At 52.0% G+C, this 20,522-nt stretch overlaps 1 protein-coding gene across 1 annotated transcript; it reads right to left on the reverse strand.

Annotated features, from left to right (window-relative positions):
- Window positions 1–598: 598 nt before the first annotated feature.
- Window positions 599–14,706, reverse strand: Wnt6 (Wnt family member 6). The gene is made up of 4 exons (XM_051154075.1): window positions 14,481–14,706; window positions 2,833–3,053; window positions 2,272–2,606; window positions 599–1,359 (listed from the first exon to the last, which is right to left on the reverse strand). The coding sequence occupies exons 1-4, from the start codon at window positions 14,558–14,560 to the stop codon at window positions 898–900; spliced, it is 1,098 nt and encodes a 365-aa protein (XP_051010032.1). The 5' UTR covers window positions 14,561–14,706; the 3' UTR covers window positions 599–897.
- Between the last annotated feature and the right edge of the window lie 5,816 nt (window positions 14,707–20,522).

Genomic DNA, 20,522 nt, shown 5'->3' on the forward strand with positions numbered 1-20,522 from the left:
CAGGGGTGGAACTCAGGGCCAGCCCTTACAAAAGGAACACTTTACCTGATTGAGTGATCTCCCAGCAGGGAACAGAACTGATGGGTGGTTAGTTTTGATGGTAATAAAAACAGGTGTTCCTCACAAGTAGTTTCACTGTGTTTTACAGTTTATAAAGAGCTTTAATCTCATGATGCCAAAAGTCTACCCTTGATTTCCTCAGGAGTCACAGAAACAGACATAATGCCCTAAAACATTAACACAAAGGCCTGACAACTGTACACAGTACTCAAGCCTCAGGGCCCTTTATGTGCCTTTAAAGTGGAATCACTAGTTCTCAGGATTCAAGAGCTTGGGGTGGATAAGAATGAAAAAGTGTTCCAAAAGAGAGAGACAAGGTTTTCAGTAGCCCTCCATCACCCCGCCCTGTCCCGAGGTGCGTGGAATTGATAGAGTCAGGCTGAAATGCTAGTTCTGGAGGACAGACTTCCTTCCATATCCTGGCCCTCTAGGACTACCTCCTCTCAAACTGTGGGTTTAAATGTCTTTATTGATATTAAACTCACCCATCCACCCCAGTAATTCTGAGGAGTACCATCTCCAGAGGCCAGAGTCTGGCTTTTTTTTTTTTTTTTTTTTTTTTAATTTCCATCTGGGAGACCAAGGGGAGGGAGAGCCTGCTTAGTTTCCCGCAGAAACTAGCAGAAAGCCTTTCTGGGGAATGCTGGAGGGGCAGGGTCCTCAGACCTTCGTGGTTAGGTATAAACCCCAAGTTTCTGGCCCCTATAGTTCCCCAAGGCTTTAGATATGTACTTTTCCTAGGGAGCAGCTGGGTCCAGACAGCGCCCCCTGCTGGAATCCAGTGGTCCTGCAGATTGCTTAGAACCTGCTCTGCCCAGTTCGGAGGCAGGCGGCGGGTCAGAGGCACAGGCTGAGCTCCTTGCGCACACGACAGCGGTGACACTGCACCACGCAGCACCAGTGGAAGCGGCACAGGCAGTTCTCCTCGAGTTGTACGCTCTCCTGGCGGTGTCCGCGACCGCAGCATAACAGGTCGCAGCCGCTGAGGTCCGGGGCACTACTGTTGCAGGCGCGGCCGCGTGTACCAGGCGACCCTGTGCGCCGGTTGGGGGCGCAGAAATCGGGCGAGTCGGCGGCATAGAGGAGGTCGGCTCGGCCCGGAGGCTTGAGCGTGCGGACCGCAGGCAGCAGGGCTTTGCCGTCGTTGGTGCCCATAACGCGAGATGCGCCGTGGAAGCGCTCGAGCAGCCGTGCGCCCACCTCGCGGAACGGAGGCAGCTTCTGCCAGCAGGTGCGCAGCGCGCATGAACCCGAAAGCCCGTGGCACTTACACTCGGTGCGCGTGTGGCTCCGCACTGCCTGAAGGAGCAGAAGGCGGGGGGGGGGGGGGGGGCGCGAGGGGCGGGACGAAGAGAAACGGGGGATTGACAGAAAGCAAAGGGTGCAGAAGTGGGGAGAGGAGGCGAGGAAGCAAGAAAAGAAGAAAGGAAGGAAGGAAGAAAAACAGGCAGGCAGACACGTAGGCAGGCAGGCACAAGTTTAGAAGACGGAAATCAAGAAAACGTCAGCTCAGAAAGAAGAATGAAAAGATGGAAGAGTAAGAGAGTGGGAATAGTAGATAGAGCAAAGATTCCAGGGTCCGAAGCCAGGGAGTGGGAGAGAATAGAACGGACGGACGCAGTGGTGAGATACTCCACTCTTCGGAGCTGGGAGAAGTCGCAGCTGTCGCAGCCTAACCCTCTTGCCAACCCAGCCTCCTCATTCCTGCCCCTCGCGGCCCCAGGCAGAGCTGAGCAGACACAGCCAGCCGCCTGAGCGTCTGTCTGTCACCCCTCCCCAATCCTCTCAACAGGTATGTGGGCCTGTCCGGACATTCCTCTCCCAGGCCCCCTCCTCCCTGTCTGCCTGACGCCTCAGGGGCTGAACCCTAAAGGACACAGAATATGTGGAGGGATGTTCCTCGACTGCTCTAGAGCGGAGACATAGGATGTAGGAGGGGCCATCTGAACGCACTACAGAGAACACAACCCCGTAATCTTCTTCCTTGTTTGCTGGTCTGAGGCAGGGGTCTGGGCTGGCCTGGCCTCTACTGACTTCCTACTGGACTTGTGGTCCACACACAGACAGCCTGCTTGCTACACATCCACACCTTTACTTGTGTGCATGCTACTACAAATATGCTGCCACTCACACTCTGCCACCCACACTCTCTCTTGCACACCTGCACTTCCACACTCATGCATGACACCTACTTCTTCTGCCCATACTCACCAGCCTGCCCGCCTCGTTGTTGTGCAATTGCACCAGTGCACGGATGTCTCCACGTCCTCGCTTGTGTTGCGCATCCATGAAGAGCCTTGACTTCTCATCCCCGAAGTCCACGTCATCTCCGCAGCCTCCCCACTCCCAGGCTGAGCTAGCATCTGGAGAGCCCGTTGGCCCTGGAGGTCCAGGAGTGCCCAGAAGGCCAGATGGCCTAGGTGGTGCCCGCCCTCGGGGTGCTTGGCAACCACACTGTAGGAGCTCACCCATGGAACAGGCCTGAGTGACCGCATGGCTGGCACCGGCTGCCGTAATTGCAAACACGAAGGCTGTCTCTCGAATGTCTGCAGAGGGAGAAGAGAGCAGAGGCCAGTGAGTGTCCAGTACTTTAGATGGGAAGTAGGGTCCCCCAGGACCTGTCCTGAGTCACCTGAGTCACCTAGGTGTGGAGAGGCAAGGTGGGCAGAGTGCCTAGGGGTAAATCAGGAGATGGGGTTCAAGCAGCCTTCCCAAATTTGCTCCCTCTAGCAAGGAGAAAGCACCTCCCTCCGTGGCCCCTCTCACACTAACCCTGCTGCAGGACGCGCCCAAAGGCCTTGCTGTGACTGGAGCAGTTCCAGCGTCGGAAACGGAACTGGAACTGACATTCTCGGACCCCCAGCCTCGCGCCCCGGGCAAGCTCTGCCACTACTTCCGGCTCCGCCTGGCACAGTTCAGCCTGCCGTCCTGCCAACCGCCTGGCCTTCCTGCAGATGCTGGTAGGATCCATGACCAGGGGGCTGCCCACGGCCCTGGGAAGCAGAACTTCAGGTCAGGAGTGTACCTCCCAAAATACAAAAGGCCTGGGGTGGGGGTGGGGCAGAGAAGATGGAGCCAGCCCCACTCAGCCCACAGCCAGCTGCTGCAGGAGTCTCTCCCATCTGAGACTGATAGTGTCCCTCTGGTTCTCTTTCCATTCCATGTCTGTGTCCTTTTATAATTAAAAATATAATATATAAGGCAATAAGATAATATATAAGGCATAAGATATTATGTTATAGAGGAGTTTATTAAATGAGCATGGGGAGAGAAGGAAAGGGGGAGGGGTACCCCAGAGAGACAGAGGCAGAGGAAGAGAAGGGAAAGAGAGAAAGAGTAAGAGGGAGCTAAGAGGGCAGTCTGTCCTCTTATATAGTCCTGGGCAGGGCCACGCCCCCATAGCAGGTAGGCGATGACATCATAGGTAGGCAGACTGAAGCAGAATCCCAACATGTCTCCTCTCTACTAAAGTCTAGACTGAAAAGTGCATTGCAACAAGAATTCAGTCTTATCCCTCTGTGTACATCTTAATAAGCCTGCATATGAACTTCACTCAAGGTGAAGGTAGCTGGCGCTAGGGAGGCCAAGGTTAAAATTCAATGGGCCTAGCCCAAAAGGGGGACAAGGAAGAAATTAGCAGAAGAAAGATCAAAAAGCTGTCCAAGGGGAGGGGAGAAGCATGTTTCATAAAGAAAGTATTCTAAAGAAAAGTAGACAGTATCAGGAAGGGCGTGGCCTTGGCGGGCTGCAACCTGGACAGCCCCAGCACAAAGCAGAGGCCATCTGAAGGACAAAACAGCCATGAGGTGTTAGAATGCCTAGCGAAGAGAGCCTCTGAAAAAAGCCACGCCCTCCCTTTTACTTCAACTTTTTCTGTAAAATGAGAAAATGTAGCTTAGATGGCTGAGGTGGCTCCCTTTATCCTGCTGCCCCCTGTTCTTCTGAACTAAACAGCTGCCTGGAGGAAGCAGCTGGAAACTTCGCTCCTCAGCATTGTTGGCAAATTGGTGATGCTGACCTGTCTCTTGCTCCAGGGTAGCTGGCTTTCAGAGAGAGAGAGAGAGAGAGAAGAGATGGCATCAAGCCAAGCCCTGTGTGCTAGGGTGACATAACCAACTTGGGGCATGGAGGGAGGTGATGTTTGGTTTGGTGGGTAAGACTTGATGGAAAGTTCTGCTCGCTGTCAGCAGCCTCTTTACCCGGCCCACCTTCATTCCACCTGAGAAGAGAGCTGCCACTTGCTTTCCATAGGTTGTCAGCCAGGAATTCACACCTGGGGGGAAACCACTTGAATCAGATGGCTCCTATTTGAACATAGCTGAGAACTCAGGCTTGAAGGGATATGTGGGCAGAGCTACAGAGGTTAATTTGAGACCATTCAAAAACCCTTCTGCAGAGAGCAGAGAAAGACAGATGTGGGGGGTGGGGGAAGTTGGCACACAGGAGGCACCGGAGTATAAAATGTAAAGGGAAATGTTGGCAGAAGAGTGTGAAAGGTCAGGGTGGCCTACTTCTCAGCTTTGCTTCCATGCATACCCGCCCCAGTGTCCCCATCTGCTCCACAAGCACAGGCTGCCCAGGCATGTCCGGAGATGTAATGGTCTTAAATAGCAGCGGGAGGAATTTAGGTCTTAAGGTAAAACTCTCAGTGCTGAAGATGAGGTGCTCGGAGAAATGTTTGCAGAAAGATGTGGAAGCCTCGTCTTCTCGTCTTTTTTTGGGGGGGCGGTTCTTTTTTCTTTTTCTTTTCTTTTTTTTTTTCTTTTACAGATTTCTGGCTTATACACATTCTCCTCTCTCTCTCTCTCTCTCTCTCTCTCTCTCTCTCTCTTTCTCTCCCCACCGACCCATCCACACACACACACACACACACACACACACACACACACACACACACAGAGAGAGAGAGAGAGAGAGAGAGAAGATTAGGTCGCTGACATCCTTACTTAAATAGTTCAGGGATCAAGCATCCTTTCTCAGCAGAAACACATAGTAGAGGTTCTTTTCTACTGAGCTCTGAGCTCCAAACGCCAATAACCCTAAACCATATGCCTCCCTCAGCCCCAGAGAAGGAACCGATGGAGTACTGAGCAGTGGGTGAGCCAGGAGTAGGACAGACCAAACCTGCTTCCAATGGCCTAGTGACCTGGGAGAACTGATCAGTCTCTATCTGTTCATCCACCTATCTGTCTACTGTGCTCCCAACTGAGACCAGTATTCCCCCACTGGCTCTTTTTCCATTCTGTGTCTGTGTCCCCTTCTTTATATCAGGGTCTAGACTGAAAATTGCACTGCAAAAAGAATTCAGTCTTATCCTTCTGCACACATCTTTATTAATAAATATGTCCACTTATCTACCTCATTAAAAAGGAATTTGGACTTGAGTGCTTTCCAGCATGGTTGTTCAGGGTAGGTTGATAATATTGTCCCTCAGTGTTGGGACAACTTTCTTCTTCTATCTTTTTTTTTTTTTTTTTTTTTTTTTTTTTTTTTTTTTTCCCTTTATCTTCTCTGGAAGCTTTCTGGTACCCAATTCATATCCCTGCAATGTTTATTCTGAAAACTTGCATGTCGTGAATTCTACATTATAGATGAATAGCTACAGCTATATAATGGCAATGGGTACTTTACATATGTGTCTAACTGAATGAGTCACGAGCCTCCCCACCCCCCCCCCCGCCTTGAGTCCAGGGCCCATTGATGGACCTGGTATCATTTCGTGACTCCTCGTGTCATAGCCTCAAACATTTTCTTTCCCCCTGAGATGAGAGGAGTGAAGCAGGCCTCTCTGCAGCTCTTCAGTTCCCCTTCTACCACCTGCACACTTTAACTCTTCCTGACCTTGTGGGGTTCTGAAAACTCTCCTTCCCCATCTCCATAGCCCAGACTGCTAAGTTCCCCAGCCCCACCCCCAGCCCACCCCTGCCCTCTGCACACTCCCTATTTTCCCAAGGTTGACTGGATTTATCTTCCCAAGGTCACTCTGTCCTACCACCACCCCCGCGCTGCCCCCACCCCATAGCAAAGCAGGAAAAAGTTGAGGGCCCGCAAGGGAGAACTGCAAAACCTTCTTGACCTTGTCTGCTTCCCAGGGGCTACAGATAGGAAAGAATAGAAAGGCAAAGCCCCCAGGAGGTGGGGCTGGCCCTTCACAGGGTTGAGGGGCTGGCTGACTTCCTGGGAACTAGTCCTGTTTACCAGCTGGTCAGAAGGAGGGATGGGCAGTGATAACACTAGAATCCCAAGGGACCAGCTGTTCCCTGCCCTTCTGTCCTCACTCCCATCCTAAATGCATAGGAAATGAAGACTCCAGAAAAGACAGGGGTCATTGAGCAAACTACCCGGCCCTACCTCTGGCCCTGGTTTTTGTCAGGCTGAGCCATTCCAGACAAGTCAGTTGCCTCTATGGGCTTCAGGAAAAAGAACAATGAAAAAGACGAATTGATGTAAGAAGTGTTCCACTCTTCGGTAGTCAATACTTGACTCTGGGGGCTGGAGAGATGGCTCAGAGGTTAAGAGCACCATCTGTTCATCCAAAGGTTCCAAGTTCAATTCCTAGCAACCACATGGTGGTTCATGACCATCTGTAATGAGATTTGGTGCCTTCTTGTGGCATACATGTGGGCAGAATACTGTATACATGATAAATAAATCTTAAATACTTGACTCTGCTTCAAGAACAATTCTCCACCCTCCTCTTTACTCCCGCCCCCCCTTACTTTGCTTCCTGCCCTTTTGTTTCCTTACATAATGAGCTTTGCTTTGGGGGGGAGTCTGGATCAGTGCTGACCTGGGGTTAGCCCAGAGAAGATGCACACTTTTAGGGCAATATATATATTTTAAAGCCTGGAGTGCATGGTGGTAGGGAATAGATAGATGACCGGAGGCTCTGGCATATAATCATACTGCCACTTCTGGGTACAGAGAACATGGCTCGCCCTGAGAAGAACTCAACATACAGACAAGAAGGGACCAGCTTAGCAGGCCACTCTAACTGTCCTGGCCTGCACTGAGAATTCTCCCTCAAGGATCATGCTTGATGCATCATCAATGGCCTATTAAGATGGCATCAGATGGGCTGGAGAGATGGTTCAGAGGTTAAGAGCACTGTCTGCTCTTCCAGAGGTCCTGAGTTCAATTCTCAGCAACCACATGGTGGCTCACAACTATCTATAATGTGATCTGATGCCCTCTTCTGGCCTGCAGGTGTATGTACAGACAGAGCACTGTATACATATATATACATATGTATATATATATATATATGTATATATATATATATATATAAATTTTTTTAAGATGGCATCAGATGCCAGACAGGCAACTATAGGCAATGTCTACAGACATGAGCCCCAGAGATCCCAGATTTTTGGCTCAGCTTACTCTTTTACCTCTGGATTCAGAGAGTAGAAGAAAGTGTCAGACCCAGCTTAGACCCCTCAGCTACTTTCCAGTCACACAGGTGAGCAAAACAAGTGAAGTTGACGGTCACTGGCCGCTTATTGGAAGGAGTCCTTATTGCAAGACAAGCTAGGTAATTTTAAAATGTAAACAGAGCTAGGCATTGTGGCATACACCTTTAATCCCAACATTTGGATGGCAGAGGCAGATGGCAGATCTCTGTGAATTAAAAGTCAGCCTGGTCTAGATAACAAGTTTTGTGAGACCATGTCTCAACAACAGCAAATATCCACCAACAGGAGCTGAGTTGGTGGTGCATAGCCATAATTCCAGCTACTCAGGAAGCTGAGATAGGATCACAAGCTCAAGGACTGTTTGGGAAACTTAGTAAGACCCTATCTCAAAAATAAGAAGTTCAGTCATAGAATCCTTGCCTAGCATAGCATGCTTGAGGCTGTGAGTTTAATCACTGATACTGTTTAAAAAAAAATGACAACACCCAAAGCAGGACTGAAAGAAATGGCTGCCTGAGTCATAGGAAGACCCCAAGTGTCCACTCATAGCGTGTTCCACACAGCTCATCCCTGCTATCAGGGCTTTGAGTCCAGCCCAGACCACACCTCTACATTTCTAGACTCAAGGCCACATCCTCTGCAACTGTAAGTCATGACAACATCCTTAGCCAACACCTCGCCAATGTCACCCCCAGCTCCCTCTTGTCCCAGGAGCACCAGCCCTGGCCCCAGCAACAACCTTCTGGCTGTCTCTCATCTGAGTGTGTCCTGCCCGCATGATTCCTTGTCTTGTCTCCTCAATCAGAAAGAAGTCTTGTTAAAGGCAGGAATCCCACAAGTGGGCACGGTGTCATCAGTGGAGCACACTCAGGGTTTTGAGGATCAGGCTTGGCTGGGTCTGGAGTCTGCCATTTGCTTGGGTGATGTGCAGTGAGACCCTGGCACGTGAAACACACTTAATATTTGTCGGACGGATGATAAAAGTTAAACTTCAGTTCCTCGGATGGAAAATGGGAATCATTTTAATCCCACTCCAAGTATAATGGCCTGTACAAGAGGGTGGATTCCCAACAAGAGCTTGTATTCTTAGGCTTGATCAGTGCAGGGCAAACAGTAAGGATGTAGGTGGTAAGTGTGGAGTCCCAAGAATGTTCTTTCTCTAAAACTCTGTCTTTCCTGTCCAGTCTGTCCAGGTCTCTCTTTTCATTCAGCCTACCCAGGGACGAGAACACCCTCTAGGGCCTATCTCCTTGCCCAGCTAGATCACTGAGGCTAAAGGGACCACAGACCACGTGAGTACCTCACCTCTTTTCATAGCAGCACACAAGCCAGTCTCTCTATCCCCTCCCCCAACTCCTTACCTCCTAAGAGCCTTCAATTGACCCCACCTCCTAGGAGCCAGCAGAGGGAGCTCTGAGCCCTGGGGCTGTGGGTGGGGGGGTGTGGGGGTGGGGAGGTGGGTGATGGAAAGGGGGCAGAAAAAATGTTGCCTGACGGCTGCTGAGGCTGCCGGGCCTGTGCCCGCCCGCCTGTCCTGTCCTGCTCTGTCTAACTCCTAACTCAGTAATTACTGCTCCCCTCCCCCCAGTCCCTACCCCCGTCCCAACCACCACATCAAAGCCTGAGATGCCCCAGCTCCCATTAACCCCTGCCTCCCCACTGCCCACCTGTAGCCCCCATTCCCCTTCCCCACACAGAAGAAATGTGGTTCTCTGCGTCATTACTCTCACTTTTGTCTTCTACCTTTTTTTTTTTTTTTTTTTTAGAAGAGGCACGGGTTTTACCTTCGCAGACAGACTTCACTGTACAAAAGGGCTCCCCATTGGCCAAAGTTTTGGGGCCAATTCCCTTCACTGGATGGCTGGTCGGCAATGGCAATTGTCATCCCTCCTACTCTCGCATGTAGAACGCAGAGCACCCATCTGAGGGTGGGATGAGGGAGCAAAGGGGCCAGTGCAGGCCACGGCTCTCACCCTGATTCCAGTGCACACAAGGAGGGGGTCACTGAAAAGGAGGCAGGACTCAGCCTCACTCTCAGCTCCCAACATGCAGGCAAGTCCCCTTCTGTCCCTGGACCTTTTACCCTCACCAGTGACCATAATAGACTAGGTTACCACTCAGTCCTTTCTAGATCAAACTCTAGATTAAACAGAGGGCTCAGAGTTAGTAGAACCAGCCAAAGGCAGCTCCTCCTGGCTACACTTCTCTTCACAAGCTCCTAGCTGACCAAGAAATACCAGGCTAGGGGGCGCTCTCATCAGTCTGCAGGAGGCAGGCATCTGGTTCCCTGAGGCCTCCTGCTGGCTGGCCTGGGCTGGCTGCTGCCCTGCCCCATTCCCTCCACAGCTGCACTTCCCCATCAAAGTACACATTCTGGAATCCCCCTTGCAGGGCCCTGATGATGGGGCCTCCCACTGACCTCCAGCCACCAACTCCTGGCTTCAGATGAGAATGGGGCAGGAGGGAGCCTCATCCCCCCCCCCCCAGGAAATGTCACAGTGCCAGGACTCTGGTGGGCCCAGGGCATGCTCCGGCCGGGATCAAGCCAGCCTCCTTTTGCCCCTGCCTTTTTCTGCTCACAGCCCCATTGTCTCCCTGGAGGGGAAGCTGCCAAGGCTGAGGCCTGGAAAAGGGACTAGAGGGCTACCCAACCCCCAAGCCAGCCCTCCTCTGGAGCTTGATGAGAAGCAGCATCAGCATTGACCACGAAGGGTCAGGAGCCCCAGTTAAAGACAGGATGGCCTAATGACCAGGACCAGGATGGCCACACAAAGGTATGGCAGGAGGCAGCTAGAAAACCTGAGTGCCAGGATAAGGTCTGGCCCTTCCCTTGCCTCCTTGTAGGGTCAGCAGAGAGGCTGCCCTTGACCTTTAGCTCCGGTTTCTTCCCCCCACCCCATCCCACCCCCACCGCCCTCACCCCCCACCCCTGCAAAGAGGGAAACAAGGTAAGATGGGTGGGGGTAGATTGGGCGGCTTCTTCCTAGTGGACCAGGGTTAGTTTCTGTCACAGAAAATATAAAACAGTGAGAGGAAAGAGGAAGAGAGAAGAACGAGGGAGGTTGGTTTGGCTCTACTATGAGAGTGCGCTGTTCTCTGCCACCACTGATTGAAGGTATCAATAAGATGGACCGGATGTTGTGGAGTGAGGAGCTGGGATCAGAAGAGGAAGAGGAGGACCTGTAACCCGGGAGCCAGAGCCTCTTTCCAGCCTTTATTCTCAGGATAGGGTTCCTGGGTGGAGGGCAGAGCACAGGTTGGATGCCTCCGCCCCCCCCCCGCCCACCCCACCCCACCCCACCCCGCAGGGGCTGGACAAGATGACCTCAAGAGGGCCTGGCCAGTGTCCTGGAATCTGGGCTTCTGAGATTCACGAAGATATGGTTACACTGGAGAGATACACAGAGGCTGGCGGCAGTTTTGAAGGCATGCATTGCTACATAGCAAGACCCTGTCTCAAAACTAAACAAGAAAAATTAAAAATAGAAATCTTGCATTGCATTGGGAGGAGGTGGTGGAGGGGAAAGAAAGGTGGAAGAAAAACTTCCTTGGAACCAGGAGCTCTGTTCCTGAGCCAATCCGAGGCCTGGGCCACTCTCCTCCAGAAGCCTCTCTTAGTGGCTTTTACTGACCTAGACAGTCAAGTCACTCAGAGACCCTGAAATCCTTTCAGTCCTGATCCTGATCATGGCTAGATTGTGAAAGTGGCTATTGTAGGTCACATTGCTTTTTTGGCCACCCATGGAGTTTCTTTCTTTCTGTTTGTTTTGTGTGGTTTTTTTTTTTTTTTTTTTTTTCCCCAGACAGGGTTTCTCTGTGTAGCCTTGACTGTCCTGGACTCACTTTGTAGACCAGACCGGCCTCAAACTCACAGCAATCAACCTGCCTCTGCTTCCTGAGTGCTGGGACTAAAAGCATGCGCCACCACTGCCCGGCCACCCATGGAGTTACTAAGCTGGCCATCATCCTCTGAGAAGAAGAGGAAGAGGGCAGCAAAGCAGGTCCTAGACACTACTTCTGAAGAACCCAGCTATAGAGGGGAGGTAGGGTAGAAAGTGTCAAGAACCTCAGGCTAACAACCCAACAGGGTGTACCCACCAGCCCGAGCCTGGCCTGAGAGGGCCATGAAAGAACAGGAGTATAAGCCCAGTTGAAAGTCAGCCTGGGTTCAGACCATAGGAATTAAGTGTCAGAAATAGACAGAAAGGAGGCCAAGGCAGGTGGGGGAGCAGGTTCTCTCGGAGACACATCTGAGAGAAGCATTCCCTGGCCACCTTATCACCCTGGCCCCTCACTCTTCACTCAGCTCCCCACTGCAGCTGTGGCCATGAAGGCCCCTGTGTTCTCCCACACCTGCCCTCCTCCCCCACTCCCTGATTCCCAACTTCAGCGTCAGTCTCCAGCGGGCCCAGGCCCCTCTCCCGTTGCCTTGGCTCCCACCCAGCAGTCCTTCCTGAACAAAGGAATCCTCACCGACACAAACCCAGAAAGAAACACTCCATTAAAAACCTGTGTCCAGTACCTACACTATCTTGGGCTTCTAAGACTCTGAGACAAGGTTTTGCCTTCTAGAAACAGAATAAAAAGACCCCAGGGAAGACAGTTGACAGTTAAATGCAGTAGCTGCGTAGTTAGTTGCGCGGTGCTCAGAGCACAGTGAGAGCACAGGTGAGAGCACAGTGAGAGCACAGGTGAGAGCACAGTGAGAGCACAGTGAGAGCACAGGTGAGAGCACAGTGAGAGCACAGTGAGAGCACAGTGAGAGCACAGTGAGAGCACAGGTGAGAGCACAGTGAGAGCACAGTGAGAGCACAGGTGAGAGCACAGTGAGAGCACAGTGAGAGCACAGGTGAGAGCACAGTGAGAGCACAGGTGAGAGCACAGGTGAGAGCACACGTATAGCCGTTGGCGGACAGAATGACAGCTCTGTGGGAGAAGGAAGGACATTCTTACAATTTTAATTGTAAGGAAGAATAATTTAGATCAATGAGGAAGGCAGGAACAGCCCTGTCCTACATCTTAAGAAAGGGTAAAATGAGGAAAGGTGTGTGCGAGGGAGGAGACAGAGAGCTCTTGGCCAGCTACCACTTTTTGAGTCTTTATTCTGATTTTAAAGTAACCCCACTTTTCATCCCTTGGGCAACTAGGAGATGAGAAGCTGGATTGGGAAAAGGATTTTTTTTTTTTTTTTTTTTTTTTTTTGGTTTTTTGAGACAGGATTTCTCTGTGTAACCTTGCTGCCCTGGACTCACTTTGTAGACCAGGCTGGCCTCAAACTTACAGTGATCCGCCTGCCTCTGCCTCCAGAGTGCTGGGGTTAAAGGCCTGCGCCACCATGCCCGGCTTCGGAAAAGGATCTTAATGTCAGGTCATGTTATAGATCTTCCCACACCTGGCAAGTCTGCCAGGTAGGGGCATTGTTCTTTTAAAACTGGGAGTTTAAGCCGGGCGTGGAGGCTAACGTCTTTAATCCCAGTGCTCAGGGAGGCAGAGGCAGGTAGATCTCTATGAGTTCGAGGCCAGCCTGGGCTAGAAAGCAAGTCTAGGACAGCCAAGGCTACAAAGAGAAACCTTGTCTTAAAAACACACACACACACAATAAATAAATAAATAAATAAATAAATAAATAAATAAATAAATAACTGAGAGTTTGTAGGGCAGGATAGGAAAGTGACACTCCCATGACCACAGATTTAAAGTCTGTCAAAGCTGCTAAGTACCACATTGCCGCTAAACCGAGAACTAAAGGCGCACATTCCCCACCTCGAACCTGGGTCTTGTGTTTGCCCTCTCACTGACACCCACAAGGATGTTTCTCCCGCATCACGGAAGGATAGCAGCCAGCAGCTTCCTGTGTGGGCATAGTACTCAATCTCGGTCGAAGAGAGGGATGGGCCTGCCCCACCCCTGGGTCCAAAGCAGCGAAGGCGGGTGAGAGAGGGACAAGAGGGTAAGAATTCAGCCAATGACAGGGGAACATGCAAATATAGAAGTCTTTACTTTCTTAGGGTTGGCTAATCTGTCAGCACTGCTGCCCAAATCCCTCCTCTCTGAACACTGAGCTATTCCGGGCGGGTGTTTGTGGCTCTAAAAACTAAGAGGAAAAAAAGTCTTGAGGATTTGGATCTGAGCTGTCCTGGCGGGCCCCCCAGCTTCCCTTCCCCTGTCCTACCCCTCAAGGCTCAGAGCTCTGGAAACCTTCGAAGTCTAGGTGTCTGCTCTAGTTAAATCCAATCGCAGAATTCGAGTCTGAGAATTTACCTCATCCCTTGGCTGGCCAGGACCCTATTTGGCTTCAGCAGGACGCCCCCCTCCCAAGCCCCAGTTCCCACATCTCCACCGCCACACATTTACTTCCCACGTCTGGAAGGGCCGGCCTCCAGGATCTCCTTCCTGTCTTTTTTGCTGCGGGGGGCGGGGGGGGGCGCGGTAGTGTACAGTGAAGAAAGTCAGAATCCTGACTCAGTTTCCCTATTTACATCCCCTTTTCCTCCACTCCCGCCCACGCTGAAGCAGACAGCAATGGTGAAGTTATAGGCCAGGAGCGGCGGGAGAGGGGTAGCTGTTTTACTCTGTCCACCTTGTTCCTGTCTTTTCCCCAAATCCAGCTCCAGAGCCCTCCTCGCTCTTTCTCCCGCCTTCACCCAATCTCTAGCTATGGATCGCATGACGTCCAGCAGCTCTTCCCTACCTATCTGCCAATTCCTTGGTGATGTGAATTGGACACATTTCTTTGGGGGAAGGGAGAACACAGGGGAAGAAACACAATAGAATATCCAGGGTTAGAGAGCGTCAAAGTGGCACTTCAGAAATGCTCCGGCAGAGACCGGAAAGTTGTCTGCAAGAGTCCTGGTGCAACCGCCCGCCCGGTAACTGGGATCCTGGAGCGGGTACAGCCTGAAAGCAGAGGCAGTAGGATCGCGGTGGCGAGTTCCAAGACTAGCTTAGTGTCCCCACCCTCTAGCGATTGAGGCTGCACGCGGGACAGTGTCACTCAGCACTCACCACCACAGTCCACCGACGTGCGCGGGACATAGGAGCAGCAGCAGCAGCAGCCCAAGGCGGGAGGGCACGGGCGGCAGCATCCTGAGAGTTCTACCGCAATCTGGCGGGGGCGGCGGTGAGGCTGCGGAGTGAGCCCCGGCGCGCGGGCACCGAGCTTCAGGACAAGCAAAGCGACCGAGAGACTAGGGCTCCGGCGGCGGCGGTGGCGGCGGGGGGGCCCATTTCGGGCGAGGAGGGCGCGGCGGAGGCGGAGAACGGACCCAGCCGCCAGCGCCTGTGTCTCCTGCGGAGCTTGCTGGAGAGAGAAATCAGAGCCGGGGGCGGGGGTGGGAGGGGAGCGGGGCCGGAACGTGGGCGGGGGAGGGGGACAGGGGGGCCACGGGGGTGGCAGTTGCGACAGTCAGGCGGCGGGACTCTTGGGAGGGAGCTGTGCGCCCCGGGGCGGCAGGCGCAGAGCGCAGCGGAGGGCGGGAGCCGGGTGCTGGGGCGGGGCCCGCGCGAGCTCCTGGGTGCGGGACCCGCCCGCCTGCCCTACTCCTCGCTTCTGCGGGCTTGTCCCCTGCCAACCCCGGACCAGGGGCACGGAGGAGCGGGAAGAATCATAGAGAAGGGTAAAGGGGGGTGAGGAACTGAGGAAGGGGGACTGGCTGCGAGACGTTTGACAGGTTTGTTGACTGTAAAGAGAGAAAACTTCCCAGGAATGAGGGAGTTTGGAGGGAGGGAACAGTACGCAGGAAGATACAGATGGGGGCCTGGGAGGAAGTCGGCCGGGGGCGCGAGATGCTCGGTAGAGGGCTGTCCAATCCCCACCGCCCGCCCAACGCACTTTGGAGGCGTTACTCTCTTGCGGATAGCCAACTCATTTGCCCCTTCTCCAGCCTCTATCCCAGCAAGGGAGCGAACCCGAGGCCTGGATTCTCGCTCCCTAGCCATGCAACCTTGGCCAGCCGGTGTTCGGGGGCGGACAGTATAGGGGAGATAAGACAGCAAGCGGAGCCTCTCCAGGGCCTGCGCTCCAGCATTCGCTACTCTGAAGCGAGGCGGAGGGCCGAGGTTGCAGACTTCTTAGGGAAGAGGGGTCAGCGCTGGCTGTAACTGGGTCTCACTTGTCCGCGGGTCCCTGCCTCGGGTTCCTCCCCCAACTTGGCCCCGGCAGAAGGGGTGGGAAAGCCAGCTGCAGGTGAGATGGCGTTTATCTGATTCTCTAATGCCACAAAAATGTCTTTGATGCCCCTGACCCCCTCCCACGGAGGGGGGGAGATCAAAGGCCTCGTGGGGAGGAGGGACAGCTCCATTCATCAAGCCAAGCGGCTGGCAGCGGGGCGGCAGCCTCTGCTGCTCTGGCCTGGGGCAGAGGCCCCCCGACGTGCCCCAGAAGTGCTGAGGGACAGGTGGTGCGGGACATTCCGAAGCAGGAGCCAATTTCCCTGCCACCGCTATCTAAAGGGCCCATCAACCTTAAACAGAGGACCTTGAGCCCATGTGGCAGAAATTTCACACCAGAGGGGAAAGTTCCTTGTCGTTTGGGGTGGGGAGGAATTTCGAAGTGGAAACTAAGAACGCTGCCAAAATAGACAAACACCACTGGTGAGCAAGAAGAGGAAAGGTCCGGCGAGTGGGGCCAATGGGTGAAGATGAAACTCAGGCATGAGAGAAGGACCACGGATGCCTACATCAGGAGATGCAGCAGATCAGGGCAAAGAAGACGAATGGTAGAGGAAAGGGATGGAGAAGCCTTAGCCTAGACTCAAAGATAAGGCCTTGGATCTTCCGGGAGCTCTAAGTTGGGAGCCCTGGTGTCACAGGTGTAGCAGTGTAGTCCTTGCCCTGGGTACCGAGTTTTGAAGACTGCGGGCACTCAGGGGAAGAAGAGGAGGAGAGAGAAGGAAGTAGTGCTCTACCAGATTATGGACCAACCACTGCTCCTTCCATTCCAATACACTGTAATGCTCCAGCGCACAGCAATTTTATACACTGCCCCGTTTGTATTAGTCGGTGCCAAGCACAGTGGACACCATCATACCAGTGGACTTGGCACATTCGAAGGTATACCAGGCTGGGTGACTACTGAGGCTAGAGTTGGTGCCACCTGGCAGCTAGGATGTATTGGGGGTCTCTTGAGGCTGCAGGTGGCCAATGACCAGCCCCCCTGGGAGCCAGTGCCTCAGTTCCAAGGCCCTTACCCCCACCCTGCTACTGTTATTGCAGATTATGAAATACTCCCCTTGTCTTGCATTCTTCTCCGAGGCAAGAATTTTAATGTATTTGTCTTTGTCATCAGGGGACCTGGGCTCTGGGATCCCCTGAGGAGGGAGCGCCCCAAATCTAGTCTTTGCTGATTCCAGACCCCAGGCTTTCTCAGTTATCCCACCTCTCTCCCCCCCCCCCACCCCCGTGCCCTAGCTCTGCCCCTTACCTCCCCCTCCTAAGACACTGTCTCTCTGTGGGGTGGATAAAAATGATGTTATTGAAACAACAGAATTGGGAGCAGTGGCAGGGAGCAGGGATCAGCTCAGGAAACTGGGGCGTTTGCCAAGAAGCCTGCTCCCCCGCAGGCGGCCTTTCTGCCCCCCCCCCACCTTTCCTCTAAACACACAAATGTGGTCCCACCCCTCCCCTCCTGCAATGTGCTCCTCCAGCCAGATCTTGCAGAATCTTTAGGCATCCCTGGGCTCTCCAAGCATTGCTTGCAGAAGCCTCAGAACACCAAAGGTGGAGGCAGACCTTCTGGGGCCCCTATTCCAGAACTTTAGTCCCAAGGTATTTGTATTTGTCATCAGAGAAAACAGAGCTCTGGGATTACCCTGCCTGCCTTGCATCTCCCTACAGGTGCTCCCCTTTGCCCTTTGGGCTGCTATCTGAACAGAGTCAGATCAGTGACTTTCATCTTTATACCCCCTCAAGCCTTCAGAGACCAGAGTGTGGAGATTCTGGAAGTTTCAAGTCACTACTGTTTACCTTAGTAGATTTTTTTTCCAGAGAGCAGAGGACTGAGACACACAAAGACACAGAGAAACAGCTACAGACACTCAGACATACCATCAGATGGACCACCCCACCAAAACCACACCCTTGTCTCCTCATCCCCCTCGTCCTCGTCCTCCTCCTCCTCCTCCTCCCCCCCTCCCCCCACCACCACAATGCTAGTTAATATTCAGGAGCAGGTACAGATGGTGGGCTGGCTGGGGCTGAAATTCATGATGACCTCTATGCCAACCACATCCATGTACATACACACACACACACACACACACACACACACACACGTGCGCGCCCGCGCACCTCTGCATATACGCTCATATAGAGAAACACTTCTTCATGAGACTGAAACAGAAATGGTGGGAGTGTAGAAATGAGCAACATGAGTTGAGAGATGTTAGTGTGGGCATTGGGAGCCTCTACCTCACCCACCATCCTCCACCCTAATGCTGTGAACTTGTAAATTCCACTTCTAAGCTCTGGTGCAAAGACCCTTCAGGGAAGACTTGGGTATCTGGCTGTGGGGTTGAAGAGGAAGGAAAGGCAGAGGTGGGGACTGTGGAGGGGGAGAGAGGCAGCTGGAGACAGATAACATCAGAACCGCTGCAGGCGAAAGCAGAGCGCTTTGTCACCACTAGATTCTCTCTCACTGACTTTGTGTCTTCATGTCTCACCCACCCATCCCACCACCACCCCCCCCCCCAGTGTACAGAATTTGGTCTCTAAATCATTCTGTAGTGTCCCCCCCCTCCCACACCCCAGCTTCTTTCCTCAGGATGACTGAAGCTGCTGGAGCCCAGGAATTTCGGCCTGTGACCTTTCCCCTCCCAATAACCTCCATTTTTCCCTTCTTCCCTGTGTCTCTAGCAATAGGATCTAACTCTCATTTTCAGGAAGGCGATAAACCTTGTGAATTCCTACCAGCTCTTGGTCTCTGGGACCCAGGAGAACAGAGAGAGAAAAGGCCAGCCCTCTGGAGAGGTAGAGGGAAGGAAAAAGAGAAAGGAAGGAGAGACTCATTTCTTTTCCTTCTGGGTAGCCCAGGCAGCTCTCTTATTCAGCTTCCACAGCCTGCCTAGTAGCCCAAGAGTGTGCCCACCCTTCACCTTGTGCTACCTGCCTCAGAGGCCCAACTCCTAGAAGATTGCCTCTCACTTCAGAGCTTACCTACCTTACCTCTTTCTATCTCTCTCTACCCTTTCTCCCAAGCCTCCAATCAAATCAGGGAGAGAAATAACCTGCCTACAAGAATCTTGAAATAGGAGGTGGGGGCTGAGGACAGATGAGCTGCTTCCCACTGAGGCTGGATTTGGGGGGACGCCATGGGAACACTGGCTTCCACTTAGTTCAACCCCAGCTGACCAACAGGAAGGGTTAGCTCCAGTGAACCTCTACAGCCATCTTGCTTTAAACCTGCATGATTTTTCCCTTTTGTTTTTGTTGTTGTTGTTGTTTGGTTGGTTTTTTTTTTTTCCTTCTTCTTCATTGTTTTGTCCTTGTTTTTTATGATAGTGGATTTGATGCTTGAACTCAGGGCCTTAACTGTTTCAGGAAAGCACGTTACCTCTAAGCTTCATCCCACCGTCCAGATGCTGTGGTTTTGACTGGGAGGTGGGAGGCAGCCCAGTCAAAGCTCCAGAGTCTAGCCTCTGTCCTGGTTGTACCTCTGGGACTGGGTGGGGTTGGCTCTCTCACCTTGGCAGCAGGCAACGCCTACTATGTGCTGGGCAGCCAAACTAGATAGTGGGGAGACAATGGTGCCACCTGCGCTCGAGTCTGACTAGTTATGGCATCTTTTTAAGAAGGGGGGGGACTACAGCCTTGACAGCACCTGGGGACCTAGGAAGCAACTCATTTTTTGAGCCACTGAGAAAATAGGGAGGTTTCTCTAAAGAGGAATGCTCCCGCTAATGTCTAAGAGGATAATATCTAGAGGGAAGGACATTTTTTAAAAATGATTTATTTATTTATTTATTACATATGCAGCATCTTGCCTGCTTGTACCCCTGCAGGCCAGAAGAGGGCACCAGATCACATTTAGATGGTTGTGAGCCACCATGTGGTTGCTGGGAATTGAACTCAGGACCTCTGGTACAGCAGTCAGTGTTCTTAACCGCTGAGCCATCTCTCCAGCCCGAGAAGGGCATTTTTAAGCAGGGAACAGTCATTGTAAAATTCCTTCTAGGAGCACGGAGGGAGGACAAGCGATGATGTGGCAAACAAAGTTGGGAGGCAACTAGGCCCACAGGGATTTGGGGCTATCAGATCAAGAAAACCTTGCTAATCACGGAAGTGGGTTTTTTTAAATTATTGTTTTAAAAGTAGTGATTTTCCCCAGCACTTGGGAGGCAGAGACAGGCAGATCTCTGTGAGGTTGAGGCTAGCCTGGTCTGCAAAGAAAGTTCCAGGACAGCTAGGGAGGTTATACAGAGAAACCCTGTCTCAAAACAAAACACCAGCCAACCGAACAAAACAAAACAAAACAAAAATAACCCAGACAAACCAAAAAACGTAGTGAAACACTTACAGGTCAAAACCATTGCCAAAGGGAAGAAAAGGAGATGAAGTAAGATCTCCATAGTTCAAGAGACACATAAAAAGAACAAAAGATGCAAAGCTGTGTTATAGTATTTAGGAGCGTGTTTAGATTACAGGCAAATTACAAGTAAGACAAACCCTCTATCACCTGATTATGTCCTGCATGGAAAATGCATTCAGTATATCTAACCTACTGAGCACGTAGCTCATCCTGGTCCCTCATGAAAATGCTCAAAACCCTTTCATCATTCACTTGTTTTGTAATAAACTGGCTATTTCGTATAATGTATACTGCATTGAAATGAAGAGTGGAACAACTGAATGGGTACAGCCCACACAGGTGAGTACTTTATAGTCATAAAGGGTTTTTTTTTTTTTTTTTAAACCTGCAAAACACAACATACAAAACATACAGACAGCACAGCATAGAGGAAGGATCATCTCATGTTTCCCCCTGGTGGGGCTGCTCAGGAGCTGAAGAGGGCATCCTGCTGCATATGACTAGCTCAAGACACGAGATTCAAA

The sequence above is a fragment of the Acomys russatus genome, chromosome 12 (genome assembly GCF_903995435.1).
Source record: "Acomys russatus chromosome 12, mAcoRus1.1, whole genome shotgun sequence".
NCBI classification, from domain to species: Eukaryota; Metazoa; Chordata; class Mammalia; order Rodentia; family Muridae; genus Acomys; species Acomys russatus.

Excerpts from the sequence above, each read along its gene's own strand:
- Wnt6 (XM_051154075.1), bottom strand. The coding sequence starts at position 14,560 with ATGCTGCCGCCCGTGCCCTCCCGCCTTGGGCTGCTGCTGCTGCTGCTC. Across the intron at positions 3,054-14,480 it reads CACGTCGGTGGACTGTGGTG|GGCCGTGGGCAGCCCCCTGG; the intron begins GTGAGTGCTGAG and ends TCTGCTTCCCAG. Across the intron at positions 1,360-2,271 it reads ACAACGAGGCGGGCAGGCTG|GCAGTGCGGAGCCACACGCG; the intron begins GTGAGTATGGGC and ends CTGCTCCTTCAG.